The following is a 15326-nucleotide window of genomic DNA, read 5'->3' on the forward strand; positions in this document are numbered from 1 at the left end:
AAACTTTCCCTCTTACAACGCAAAAATCACTAATTTACTCCCCAAAAGAGAATACAAGTCTCTATTCATCTTTAGGTGCCATTCATTTCTCTTCAAGCTCCTTGATATTACATAACTTAAATACTGAGGTATGAGTCTAAATACTGTTAACATATTTTACATTAAATGGCAGGAGGATAGGAGAGAGGAGTAAAAAGTTTGATTCATATGTACAAATACAGTTCTATCAAAATAAGAAAAAAGCATTTATAACTGTTCTAGTCCTCATTTCTGCAACCAATCACAGGGTCATTGCTGGTATTTATAACCACCTTCTTCTGATAGCCAGTCCCTATTCTCTTTGTCCTTGGCAAACACTTTGTCCTTACCACATAACACGCCAAAACCTGGAAGTGGAACTTTCATATACTGCTGTGGGAATGAAAAAGTGGCACAACCACTTCGTGAAATAGTTTGACAGTTTCCTAAGTAGTTTAAACACCTCAACTATATGATATATGTGTGTTTAGCTTTGAGAGTGAAAAACATATGTCCATACAAAGACTTGCACACAGATGTTCATAGCTGCTTTTTTGTAATAGTTAAAAACTATTAGAAATATTCAGATATCCATTAACCAGATATCCATCCAGAAACCAAATATCCATCAGCAAGTAAAAGATGCACAAACTGCAATACTACCATATAATTGAATATTACTCAGCAATAAAAAAGAATGAACAATTGAAACCCTCTACAAGATGATGAATATCAAAAGTTATTATTTGGAGTGCAAAAAATTCAGACAAAAAGGGTCCATTTTATTTACATAAAACTCTAGAAAATGCAAGTACTCTAGGGACACAAAGCAATTCAGTGGCTGCCTGAGGACAAGAAGCTTTTGAGTTGGGTGGAAGAGGCGGACTACAGGGAAACACGACAAAACATTTTGGGGTGATTTGAGTATGTTCAGTATCTTGATTGGTGGGTGTTTCATGGGTAAATACGTAAGTTGAAACTTACCAAAGTAAATAGTTTAACTATGTGTAGGTTCTTGCATGTCGATTATACCTTAATAAAGTTATGACGGTTAAGAAAAAGAGATTGACTCTAACAATGGATAATCTGTATTTTCATTTACCAACTAGAGTGACATTGCTATGTTGTAAAATTATAAAAGATTTATTCACTTGACCTGCTATTTTTTAAATTATGTAATTCTTGATGAGTGTTTGTTTTATTTGCATTATTTTGAATTCACATAAATTGCAACTACACACCTCTAAGTGGTTCAGACAAGTGCCATGGGGATTGAAAGGAGAGAGGGATAACATTTAAGTCAGAAGTTTAGGCTTCAGTTTAGGTAGTTTAATTTGAACTTAGTTTTAAGAGGATGGGTTGGGTTTGTTAAATGAAGATTCAAGGAACATCAGTTTAATCAATGGATGCAGACGTAGGTGAGAAATGAGCAGAAGTGCATGATATGCTACAGTCCATCACTTACACTGTCTTTTCAGATCCTCATAGTAACTTCAATAGTTAGAGAAATTATTCCCATTTGCCGCTGAGGAAACTAAGGCTTCCAACATTATTTTCTCCAACCTCGGGGTCAGAAACTGGCTGAGTCTCCAACTCCCATGGGCAGTTTGCTCTGTTCCTGAGATAGTGGTGAGTGTGACCAGGGGATAAAAATAAAGTAATTGAGAAGCTTGAAAGTAGCGTTAGGGCTAGCTTAGTGATAGCCTTTGAATAACTTTCAAAGAATTTGGACTTTTCAGGGTACATTGGGAATGAGCAGTGTGAGAAGTCCATTAAATGTTTTTGAGCAAGTAATTTGATGATGTTTCTATAGTAGTGGCAATAGTAGAGTGAACCAGGAAGGGTAGATTTGAGAAATATTATGAAGTCCAAATAATCAGGATATGGTGATGAATTAGATATAGTTGGCCAATGCATGGAAGAAATCAGAGCCTATTCTAAAGATTTTGACATGGGTTATAGAGAAGTTGTATGTTTAACAAAAAAGAATCTGGAGAGGATTTTTTTTTGATTTTCATGGAAATGTGTTGAATTCAATTTGAGACACATTGAGTTTGTGATGTTAAAACATCTAAACAAAAAAAAAAAAACAAACAGCAATCAAGTGACATTACAAAATTGGAGCCCAGGAGAAAGACGGGGCTGCACACGTAGTGGTTTTATTGAAAGATAGGAGAGTGAGGCCGGGCACGGTGGCTCTCACGCCTGTAATCCCAGCACTTTGGGAGGCCGAGTCAGGTGGATCACAAGATCAGGAGATCGAGACCATCCTGGCTAACACGGTGAAACCCTGTCTCTACTAAAAATACAAAAAATTAGCCAGGTGTGGTGGCGGGTGTCTGTAGTCCTAGCTACTCAGGAGGCTGAGGCAGGAGAATGGCATGAACCCGGGAGGTGGAGCTTGCAGTGAGCCAAGATTGCGCCACTGCACTCCAGCCTGGGCGATAGAGCGAGACTCCATCTCAAAAAAAAGATAGGAGAATGAACACAGAAGGCTAGGGTCTGCACTTTGGGTAAGGCTCATTGTGTTGGGGGGAAGGGAGATGTTGCTTCCTCTTCATCTCCACTGTCACAGCCCTTGTTCAGGCCCTCATCATCTCTTACCTGGGCTTCTTTACGATGTTTTCTGTCAAAATCATCCTCCAAGTGGCGGTCATAGGGATCAATCCAAAATACACCTCGTACACAGCAGAGTCATGGCACATTAGCATGGCACGTGAGGCCCTCCGTGACCCTTGTCTACCTCTGGAGCTTCATCACCAGCCATCCAGCAACACTCATGGTAATAGCAAATAAACTAATCTTCAGTAAGCACATTCTGTGTGCCAGGCATCATGCCTTATGTACATTATCTTAATCCTTACATCACCTGACAAGTTATATATTATTATTTTTGGTTTGCAGATGAAGAAATTAGGTTTACCCAGGTTGCACAGCCACTATTAAATGGTAAATCTGAATTTTTTTTTCTTTTTGAGACGGAGTCTCACTCTGGTCCAGGCTGGAGTGCAGTGGCACAATCTCGGCTCACTGCAAGCTCTGCCTCCCGGGAGGGTTCACGCCATTCTCCTGCCTCAGCCTCCCGAGTAGCTGGGACTACAGGCGCCCGCCACCGCGCCCGGCTAATTTTTTGTATTTTCAGTAGAGACGGGGTTTCACCATGTATCCAGGGTGGTCTCCATCTCCTGACCTCGTGATCCGTCCCCCTCGGCCTCCCAAAGTGCTGGGATTACAGGTGTGAGCCACCGTGCCCAGCCTAAATCTGGAATTTAACCCTGATTTCTCTAGCTACAAGACTAGGCTCTTAATCGGTCTGCTGTGTTGAACTTCTACTAGGTACTCCAGCATTTCATCAAAGTTCTCCTCCTACACATTTGTTTGTGCTTCCTCTGTGTCTGGAGTGCTTGTCCCTCCTACCCTATGCCCTTAACCATCTAGCCCTGCTCAGCCTTTAAGCTTCCCTTGAAGAATATTTGAGGAAAATCGTCCTTGCCCTTTTCTGTCTCCCTAGCTGGGTTCAGAGCCCATTCTCTGGACTCCCATAATCCTTTGCACAACTCGGTCCTTCTACTGCACATGTGATTATAATTAACCAGGTTCTCTTATCTCAGTCTTTCTAGTGGATTAGGGGTTGGCAAACATTTTCCGCAGAGTCAGACAGTAAGCATTCTATGCTTTGTGGGCTATGTGATCTCTGTTGCAACTACCCAGCTCTGCTGTTGTGTAAAAGCAGCCATAGCAATACTAAGGCAAATGAGTGTAGCTGAATTCCAATAAAACTTTGTTTATGGACACTGAAATTTTACTTTCATACAATTTTCACATGCCACAAATACTCTTCTTTTAACTCACTTTCCCAATTATTAAGGAGATATAAAAAGAGTGGCTTGTGGGCCTTAAAAACAGGTGCAGGCTGGATTTGGCCCATGAGCTATAGTTTGCCGACATCTGCATACTGCATAGAGTAAGAACTTCTTGAAAGCAGGTTCTGAATCTAACCGACTTTTGTATCCCCATTGTATGGTGTGTAGTAGACACTAAGGAAATTGTATGGACTGAATAATGAGCCTAAAGAGGAGCACTGAGAGAATGTAGAATTAGGAGAACCCCTTTTAGGTAGTGTATTCAAGTCAAGGCAGGACTGTTTTTAAAAGGAGGGGAACATTCTAGGCATTTATCCTGTAAGAATAATTGCACATATATGCAGATACTTGTTTAGGGATGTTTGTCGTATATAATGATGAAAAACAACCTGCGTGTTCATCTCTATGGGATTGGTTTTATGGTATATCCATTAAGTGGAATATGCTGCATTCGATAAAAACTGCAGCTGCCACAGTTGCTTCCAACAGAAACCAATTCAAAAAAGCCACTTGTAGAGTGAACATTGCCGTTTCCTAATCTGGGGTCTTCTCATGCAGCCATGGCCTCAGGTAGAGCAGGTGAGGCAATACAGACTCCTGACATTTAGTTTCTTACTCTGACTACAGCCACACTGTTGGGCTGCAGCAGTGCCCAGGAAGCTCTGAAAACTCAGGCTTGGTATGCAGTTCCTTTTGCAATGCATGTAAAATGCTTAACATGTGTAGCCCATCCTTCATAAAGGTTAGCCATCAAGAGAAGAATATCTTTTATTCTTATAATTACAGATGATACATGCTCTCTTAATGCTGTGGGGATAGTGGTGATTATCATCATTGGTATGTAGTTTTATTTTAAAGGTCTGAGAATCACAGGTACCTGACCATTGGTTAAATGAGCTGTAACTGGATGTTCATTATGACCCAAGTGTGAGGGACTAGGGCTAGTAGATACTTACTATGAATGACAGGGAATCCTCACTGTGGGTAACTACTCAGAGTTTGTGAGTGAAGTGACTATAGTAACCTGAAAAGAAGGAGAAAGAAAAAAATAAATAATCGTATTAGAAAATGTCATTGTGTTTAGGAATACTAAGACATTGTAAAAAAAAAAATTAAAAGTAGATAGTTTGTAGTATGGGATACGGGGAAAGGAAACGTATGTCAAAGTTTTTTACAAAATTAAAGGGAACACAACTTACCAGATGTCCCAAACTTATAGGGATAAATTCTACATTTCTCAAATAGTTCAGAATAAATTTTCTTTCATTTTTAACATATACTTCTTAGTAAATCGTACTAGATGACTTGTAAAAGTACAATAAAATAGAATGTCACTTGTTTGTCTTTTTAGCACTAGTGTTTATTTTTTTCTAACATTTATAGAACACATATTGAGTACAACACACTCTACAAAGAGCTATGATTCATACAGACATGAGTAAGAAATGATCCCTGTCACTCAAATCTAGTCAGACCAGGAATTTCTGAAATCTGTTATTTATGTTTCTCTTGAAAAAAGGTTTCATGGTCAAATAAATTTGGGAAATACTGCCTAAAGTAAGGTTAATTTGGTTTCTTCACTTTGGGATTTCTCCGAGATTTTATTGTGCTAATATGATTTGACCATAGAGTCATTCTTCCCGGGAGCATCTCCAGGGACGGTAAGGGAACATAGCTGGGGAAATACTGACTTCAGCCTTCCATTGAATTATTGTTTCATCTGTTGATTTGATTCTAGCCCATTTAGTCAAAGATGTTCTTAAATAATAACCTGATCAGCACATTTTTTTAGTACTCTGTTTTACCAAAAAAGGAGACAAGTAAGAGACATTAATAACAAATTTAAGAACATACTTGTACAGTTTGTCAAGGCTTTGGAAAATTAGTTTTAATAATACCTTGGGCCTTGTCTTTTAATAGGTAAACAATTAAAACTGTACTTCATTGTTAGGATGACCATACCAATCTATTGTCCAAGCTAGGATGCTTTCAGAGTGAAAGAGGTTGCTGTTAATGATGCTGGCACCAAGATGTAAATTAGAACTATCCTGGGCAGAATAGGATGGTTACCTTCATCGCGGTATAACCTAAATTTCATCTGAGATCTTAATTACATCAGCCCTGGTTCTTGACATCAGTAGCCCATTCCCCAGGGTCAGTTGATTCTTGTTTGATTCACAGGCTTTGGGTTGTGTGAAAGATTCTGAAATTATTTATAACACTAATGCTTCAAACCTGAAACTATACAGTTGACCCTTGAATGACACGGGTTTGAACTGTGTGGGTCCACTTATACATGGATTTATTTCAACCAAACACAAACTGCAGGATGTGAAACTTGAACTTAAAGAGGGGCCACCTTTTCTCATAGGCAGGTTCTGGAGGTCCTACTGCGGGAGTTGAGTATGTGTGGATTTGGTTATCCACGCATGGGGGGTCCTAGAGCCAATCGTCTGCATATGCCAAGGGACGTGCTACTTGTATGTTTAACAGGTGATTTTCAAAGTGGATAAAAGTAGATATTCCTGACACCTAGTGCAAATTGTTGTTGTTGTTGTTGTTTTGGTTTTTTGTTTGTTTGTTTTTTGGAATTTTTCTTCAAGAAGTGACAGGGTATTGATTTATACTATCAAAATTAAAATGAAGTTTACTGCAGAAAAAATGTTCAGTACTAAAGCGGAAGAAAAGAATTGTTTTATAGTTAATGTTTTCTGTCTTTTTTCATTCTTTTTACAGTTTTTTGAGGTGCCATTTGACTCAAACATGAATAGGACAAAGAACAGACCACTGGTTCGTGGACAGATCAGGTAAAATCACGAATACAGGTGTCTTCCACTTTATAAAACATTCATTTGCTTGTTCATCTGAATCATTTCCCACTATTTTGCTTTCAGCTGTGAAGTGAAAATAAAATACCCACAAAGAAACAAATTGATATGGAAATGCAATACTTTCCACCTCTAACCAAAATGTGTTACAAAGCACTTAAGATAGATGTAAGAGTGGCAGGGTTTTTTTTTATGGTAGTACCTTATGTGATAGATTTTTTTTTTTAATTCCACTTTGAAACATAGACTTTCTTTCATTTGTAGTGGCTGGAGATAAAAACATTGCATTAACGCAAATGATCTTCAGACAAATGCTTCTAGGGTCTCAGAAGAAGGATATGTCTGAAATCTTACTTTTTCAGATAAACTGATAATGCTGTTGTATGCCAAGTAAAGTACTGCCTCCATCACTCTCCACCAATTTCAGTTAAGTAGAACTAAAAGGCATATAAATATTTTAATATCACTAATGGTTAATAATTAAACATTTTACTTCCTGGAGACCTCTAAACCGGCATTTAAAAAACTTTTTTTTTAACCTAATATATATTACAAGCCTAGAATAATAAAAAAGGGCCAAATGGTTTATACTGACTATGTAAATCACTGGATTCTCTCTTCACGTTTCCAGGCAGTGCCCTTATGGAGCTTAAAATTTATTGTGGTAACACTTGTGAATCAAATGATCACACATATTTAAGTAAAACAATAAAGGAAGCAAGTGTATATGCAGTCAGATTAATCTATGCGAAAATGATCTTTAATATTAGCTGGTTTTAGACATTTCTCAATGAATTTAAAATATCATTATATTAAAAAGGGCAATAGAACCAGATGAAAAGATATAAGAACAAAAAACTCACATCTACTGATATTTTATTTCCTTTTTCTGAAATATAAACAAAGGTATATGCTGTGTTTGAGGTTTAGAAACTGTCAAAAGTACTTTTATTTGGGTAGATCTGTTTTAGAGGGGAAAATGCAAAGTCTGTAACCTATCTCAAGAGCTAAAAGCTGCTCTCACCACTGGTAATGCTTTGGAATTTCTGTTCAGTCGTTTTTCCTCAGTGAAATTATACCCTCCTTTAGAACCAGGGAAGTGTAGGAATAGGCCCAGCAAGTAGTCTTTAAGCATAATCAGATAAAGGCTCATCATTTTAAACAGTCCATCTTACTTTACCCAATGTGGTGGAAGCACAACCTGTTAGTACTCAGGAGGGAGCATTGGGGCCTTAGCTGTTGTAATTGGCAACACTCTCCTTTTAAAGGGGGTTTTGATCATAATCCCAAAAGACACAGTCCCAAATATTGAAGTCCCAAAAGACCAAAATTCCTAAAGTCTAGAATCCCTAATGTCCAAAGTCCCAAAAATTCCAATCACAGGATAGTAAAATCATGTTAGGTGGAACTATCACTTTATTTTTATCTTTATTTAAAAATTAATTATGGTTTAAGGAGATGCATATGGATGCCAGGTTGACAAGAGGTGAACTTATGGACTTAATTATAGGTGTCAGCTTGACTAGATTGAAGAATACCTAGAAACCAGGGAAAGCGTTATTTTGGGTGTGTCTGTGAGAGTGTTTCCAGAGGAGGATAGTGTGTGAATCTGAGTGGAGTAGATAGGGAAGATTTGCCCTCAGTGTTGGTGGGTAACATCCAGTTGGCTGGAGGCTGGAAGAGAACAGATAAAGAAAGTGAATTGGTGTCTCTCTAAGAGCTGGGACAGACTTATCTTCTGCTGCCTCAGACATCAGAATGCCAAGCTTGCTGGCCTTTGGACTCCAGGACATACACCAGGAGAACCCTGGGTCCTGAGGCTTTCAGCCTGAGCTGAAAAGCTCCTAGGGTCATTGACATCCTAGGGTCTCCAGCTTGCAGATGGCCTGTCATGGGACTTCTCAGCCACCATAATTGCGTGAGCCAATTCCCCTTAACAAATCCCCTCTCATATATCTATATACACATCCTATTGGTTCTGTATCCCTGTAGAACTCTGACTAATACAGATTTGCCACTGGGGAAGCCAAATATTATTCCTTCTTACCGTATTTCTTACAACACAATGGAAGAGATCTGTGATATTGTTCCCTCTAAAAAAAAGACTATGATAAGTTAAGTGTATGAGGCTACCTAATGGTGAAAGATAAAAATTTTAAAGCTAATTATTATTGGTGCTTTGAAAGCAGAAAATTGCTTAATTGCAACAGCTGGCAATAACCAGACTTTCAAATGGATAGCATATACTTATAAAATTTGTAGACCACAACCACTTTCAGAATACAAGTGTAATGAGTGTGTTGAAGATCATAGAAGTGAAAATACTGGCAAAAAATACAAGAAATCTTCTCTGCCAAATTATGCTGTCATGTACAACTTCTACCCCTTCACACATAACGCTATATTTGCCTTCAAAAAATGCCCTTCATCAGAGAATAAAAGGAATTCAACAAGCCCAGGAACCTTCTGAACCAAAGACACTTGCTGATATTGAGGTTTCTCTAGTGTCACAAAAAAACATTAAATGGTGACCTATTCTTGATTCATGATTTGACTGTCAAAGAAGACAGACTTCTTATATTTACCTCTAAGTCTAATATAGAAAAATCAGCACATGCTTCACGTTGGCTAATGGATGGCACTTTCAAAACTATCCCTACTTTTTTTTTTTATCAACTATATAGAGTTTATGCCCCTGTTGGATCCACAAATTCTAGAATTTATTCCCTCCTTTATGTATTAATTACTGGAAAATGTGAAGCAGTTTATATATACTTATTTGAAGATTTGGAGGACTTTGCAAAAGAAAATAGATTGTAATCGAATCCTCAAACACAGATATAGAGTTAGGTGCGATGAAGGCATCTAAAGTGAATTTCAAGATGTTACCAATAAAGTTTATTTTTTCCATTCAGCCCAATGCATTTGGCGGAAAATTCAGATGAGCGGGTTGGCTACACAATTTGGCAACACTGAAATCCGAAAACCTCACTTTAAAAATACATTATTTGCCTGCACTGGCTGGCATTCCTTCCAATTTATGACATTCCAGGAGCTTTTAATAAATTAAAGCTGCATTTGCCTGAAGAAGCCAGTAAAGTTACTGACTGGTTTGAAAATAACCGTGTGTGTTAGGATAAGATAACATGAAATGGTGCTGCTCTTCGATCACTAGTATTGTTTCCACCAAATTTATGTTCTGTATATGGGTGCATGTGGAATGGATTTCCTTTTACCCAAAATAGCATAGAAGCATGGCATAAGACAGGAAAATTTATTTATTTATTTATTTACTTATTTAGAGACAGAGTCTCACTCTCTTGCCCAGGCTAGAGTGAGTGGCGTGATCTTGGCTCACTGCAACCTCCACCTCCCAGGTTCAAGCGATTCTCCTCCCTCAGCCTCCCAAGTAGTTGGGACTACAGGCACGTGCCACCACACCTGGCTAATTTTTTTGTATTTTTGTAGAGACGGGGTTTCACCATGTTGGCCAGGCTGGTCTTGAACTCCTGACCTCAAGTGATCCGCCTGGCTTGGCCTCCCAAAGTGCTGGGATTACAGGCATGAGCCACTGCGCCTGGCTGCGAAAATTTAATAAGGAATGCTCATGTCAGTTTATATCAAATCATAGAAGAGTTTCAAAAAGATCAGAACCACATTGAAAATGAATGTGAATGTATTCTCCAAGGAGAGCCAGGTCTTAAAAGAAAAAAAGCAGCTATTGATCGTGATGCAAGAAATCAAAATATAGGTAATGATTGTGAAAGTCGGCCTGCTCTAATGGACTGTCTCTGTTCAGTTGCTCATAATCTATCCCTGTAATACTCTTTCATTTGTCTGATTTTAAGTTTTTTTCTTTCTCTCTTTTCAGTTTTTTTCACAATTTTAAATTGTCAGCTTTGTTTTTACAATTCACTATGCTATGTATTTCATCTGCCCATCATTTCCAATTCTGGAGGTGTAGATTGTGTAAAGCCTTTTAGAGTTCTAATTCATTTCATGTGTTTTTTGCAAATCTGACTCCACAAAGTGCATTATCACAAATTTGACTTTGTGTATTAGCATTGTGCATGTATGTAAAAACACTGACAGTTCCTCAACAAATGAAAAGATGTCCTTTTTATACAACTGTGTTTGTGAAAGATAAAAGTTCTCAAGATCTTGGCTCTGGGGACTGTGTATGTGGTGGTGGTGACCCATCATGGTTTTTGAGCAATCTTGTGAAAAGGCTTAGGTTGTTTGTCATGGCGTTTCAGAGGAACACAGTTATACCGCTGGCTGCACACCATTACCATCCTTAGTGATATGCATTTATACATTTCCTTTGTTTGACCTCTTTATGAATAAGGTTTGTCTGCTTCTGTTATGCCTATGTGACTGTCATTAGTATACCTGAGTGTTTATGCTTGCACAAATGTATATCTTATTATGGTCTATTTTATTGTGTAAAGTGGCTTATAAAGTGTTCTATCATGTTTTTGTATGTTTCTCAAATTCCCTTTTAAAAATGTACAGAAATATCTTTTAAAGAATTTTTAAATTATTTTTTCCAGAATTATATTTTCAGGATTTTGATCTTTTGGGATTTTAGACTTTAAGGATTTTGATTTTTCCAGATTTCAACATTTGGGATTATGGCGTTCTGTTGAGGAAAATAAACAACGGGTTTCTAAACATCCCTTTGTGCAAGCCATAGACAAAATGGCAAAGAATAGATCCCAGTGAGAACCATTTAGAGTATGTGGCCTTGGAGCAAGTGAGGAAGAAGAAGCCCTTCACCAGACATTATAGCTCAAAGATGTATCTCTAGCTATTCAGCTAGATCCAGAGATTAAATTGAGTCAGTGAAAGAAAGGAGAGAAGGTGTCATTGTTATGTGTATATCAGGTGATTAGGATCAAAGAGATCACGTAGGGAAAGTGTTCTCCCAAGTAGCATGATTGTAAAATGGGCTGAAGGTCAGATGGGTTTGCCCAGGACAGTCCTGGTTTGCCCCAACAGAATTATTGATAACGTCCTCTTTCCCTTTCAACAGTGCCCAGTTTGGATGATAACTATATGCCACCCTGTACAGAGGGAAAGATGATTATGATGCTCACAGAATTTCCTTATTTCTAAAGCTATTTCATGCAAATTGGCATTGCTTATTTTGCTTAGAAGAGAAAAGAAAGCATATAAATGTAAAGTGTAATGTATCTAAATTATTATAGTTTGCAGGTATGCAGGCATACCTCATTTTATTGCACTTCGCTTTATTATGCTTCATAGATACTACATTTTTTTACAAATTGAAGGCCTGTGGCAAACCTGCAGCAAACAAGTCTGTTGGTGCCATTTTTCCAGCAGCACATGGTCACTTTGTGTCTCTGTGTCACACTTTGATAATTCATACAGTATTTCAAGCTTTTTTATTATTATATCTGACATGGTGATCTGTGATCAGTGATGTTTGATGTTACTGTTGTAATTGTTTTGGGGCATCATAAACCGTGCCCATAGAAGACTGCAAACTTAATTGATAAGTGGTTGTATGTGTTTTGACTGCTCCACCAACTGGCAGTTTCCCCATCTCTCCCCTGCTCCTTGGACCTCCCTATTCCCTGAGAACCAACAATATTGAAATTAGCCCAATTAATAACCCTACAATAGCCTTGTGTGTGCAAGTGAAAGGGAAAATTGCATGTCTCTCACTTTAAGTCAAAAGCGAGAAATGATTAAGCTTAATGAGGAAGGTGGCATGTTAAAAGCTGAGATAGGCTGAAGGCTAGGCCTCTTGCACCAGACAGCCATGTTGTGAATGTAAAGGACAAGTTATTGAAGGAAATTAAAAGTGCTACTTCAGTGAAGACACAAATGATAAGAAAGTGAAACAGTCTTATTGCTGATATGAAGAATGTTTTAGCAATCTGGCTAGATGTAAGCAGCCACAGCATTGCCTCACACGAAAGCCTAATCCAAAGCAAGTCCCTAACTCCCTTCAGTTTTATGAAGGCTGAGAGAGGTGAGGAAACTGCAGAAGAAAAGTTTGAAGCTGGCAGGGATTGGTTCATGAGGTTTAAGAAAAGAAGCTGTCTTCAAAACAAAAAGTGCAAGGTGGAGCAACAAGTGCTAATGGAGAAGCTGCAGCAAGTTTTCCAGAAGATCTAGCTATAAGTTCATTGATGAAGGTGGCCACACTAAACAACAGAGTTTTCATATAGATGAAACAACCCTCTATTGGAAGAAGATGCCATCTAGGACTTTGATAGCTAGAGGGGAGAAGTTAATGCCTCACTTCAAAACTTCAAAGGATAGGCTAACTGTCTCATTAGAGGCTAAGGCTGATGCTATCTTTGAGTTGAAGCCAATGCTCATTTACCATTCCAAAAATCCTAAGACTCTTAGGAATTACACTAAATCTACTCAGCCTGTACTCTATAAATGGAAAAACAAAGCCTGGATACCAGTACATCTGTTTACAACATGGTTTACTGAATATTTTGAAACCTGTTGCTCAGAGGAAAAGATTGCATTCAAAATATTACTGCTTATTGACAATGCACCTGGTCACCCAAGAGCTCTGATGGAGATACAAAAGGAAACTAATGTTTTCATGCCTGCCAACACAACATCCATTCTGCAGCCCATGGATCAAAGAGTCATTTCGACCTTTTTTTTTTTTTTGAGACAGTCTCCCTCTGTCACTCAGGCTGGAGTGCAGTGGTACGATCTCAGCTCACTGCAACCTCCACCTCCCGGGTTCAAGCGATTCTCCTGCCTCAGCCTCCTGAGTAGCTGGGATTACAGGCACGTGCCACCATGCCTGGCTTTTTTTTTTTTTTTTTTTTTTTTTTTTTTTTTGTATTTTTAGTAGAGATGGAGTTTCACCATGTTGGTCAGGCTGGTCTTGAACTCCTGACCTTGTGTGATCTGCCCGCCTCAGCCTCCCAAAGTGCTGGGATTACAGCCGTGATTGACTTTTTATTTTTATTTAAGAAATACATTTTGTAAGGATGTTGCCATAGATCGTGATTCCTCTGATGGATCTGGGCAAAGCAAATTGAAAACTGTCTGGAAAGGATTTACCATTCTACATGCCATGAAGAACATTCATGATTCAGAGAGGAGGTTAAAATGTCAACATTAACAGCGGTTTGAAAAAAGTTGCTTCCAACTCTAATGTATGACATTGAGGAGTTTAGTACTTCAGTGGAGGCAGATATGAAAGAAATAGCAAGAGAATGAGAATTAGAAGTAGACCCTAAAGATGTGACTGGATTGGTGCAATCTTATGATAAAACTTGAACACGTGAAGAATTGCTTCTTATGGATGAGTAAAGAAAGTGGTTTCTTGAGACCCAATGTATTTCTGATAAAGATGCTGTGAACATTGTTGAAATGAAAACAAAGGATTTAAAATTTTATATTAACTTGGTAGATAAAGCAGTGTCAGAGTTTGAGAAGACTAATGCTATCAAATAGCATTGCATGCTGCAGAAATCTTTCATGAAATGAAGAGTCAATCAGTTGGGCAGTGTATTAGTTCATTTTCGCACTGATACAAAGAACTACCTGAGACCGGGTCATTTATAAAGAAAAGAGGTTTAATTGACTCATAGTTCCACATGGCTGAGGAAGCCTCAGGAAACTTACAAGCATAGTAGAAGGTGAAGCAGAAGCAAGCACCTTCCTACATGGTAGCAGGAGAGAGAAAGAGCAAAGGGAGAACTGCCACAAACTTTTAAACCATCAGATCTTGTGAGAACTCCCTATCATGAGAACAGCATAGGGGAAACCACACCCATGATCCAACCACCTCCCAGCAGGTCCCTCCCTCGACATGTGAGAATTACAATTTGAGATGGGATTTGGCGGGATCACAGAGCCAAACCATATCATTCCACCACTGGCTCCTCCCAAATCTCATGTCCTTCTCACATTTCAAAACACAATCATGCCTTCCCAACAGTCCTTCAAAGTCTTAACTAATTCCAGCATTAACTCAAAAGTCCAAGTCCAAAGTCCTATCTGAAACAAGGGAAATCCCTTTCACCTATGAGCCTATAAAATCAAAAGCAAGTTAGTTACCTACAAGATACAATGAGGGTACAGGCATTGGCTAAATGCTCCCATTCCAAGTGAGAGAAATTGGCCAAAACAAAGGGGCTACAGGCCCCATGCATGTCCGAAACCCAAAAGGGCCATCATTAAATCTTAAAGCTCCAAAATAATCTCTTTTGACTCCATGTCTCACATCCAGGGCACACTGATGCAAGGTTGGGCTCCCAAGGCCTTGGACAGTTCTGCTTCTGTGGCTGTACAGGGTACAGCCCTCATGGCTGCTTTCATGGGCTGCCATTGAGTGCCTCTGGCTTTTCCAGGCACATGGTGCAAGCTGTCAGTGGATATACCATTCTGAGGTGGGGAGGATGGTAGCTGTCTTCTCACAGCTCCACTAGGCAGTGCTCCAGTGGGGACTCTGTATGGAGGCTCCAACCCCACATTACCCTAGCAGAGGTTCTCCATGAGGGCTCAGCCCTTGGATGCAGCAGACTTCTGCCTAGACATCCAGGCATTTCCATACTCTGAAATCTAGGTAGAGGCTCCCAAAGCCCAGCTCTTGTCTTCTGTGCAGCTG

The 15326-nt window shown here is 38.9% G+C and overlaps 1 protein-coding gene across 1 annotated transcript in view; it reads left to right on the forward strand.

The window, feature by feature from the left end:
- The window catches only part of LOC129016866 (protoheme IX farnesyltransferase, mitochondrial), a 140311-nt gene that overhangs the window by 84848 nt on the left and 40137 nt on the right, over window positions 1-15326 (forward strand). Inside the window, exon 5 of the mRNA XM_054456629.2 lies at window positions 6618-6688. Within this exon, the coding sequence (XP_054312604.1) occupies window positions 6618-6688 (71 nt within the window). The remainder of the gene's footprint in view (window positions 1-6617; window positions 6689-15326) is intronic.

This window comes from Pongo pygmaeus, chromosome 19 (genome assembly GCF_028885625.2).
Source record: "Pongo pygmaeus isolate AG05252 chromosome 19, NHGRI_mPonPyg2-v2.0_pri, whole genome shotgun sequence".
NCBI classification, from domain to species: Eukaryota; Metazoa; Chordata; class Mammalia; order Primates; family Hominidae; genus Pongo; species Pongo pygmaeus.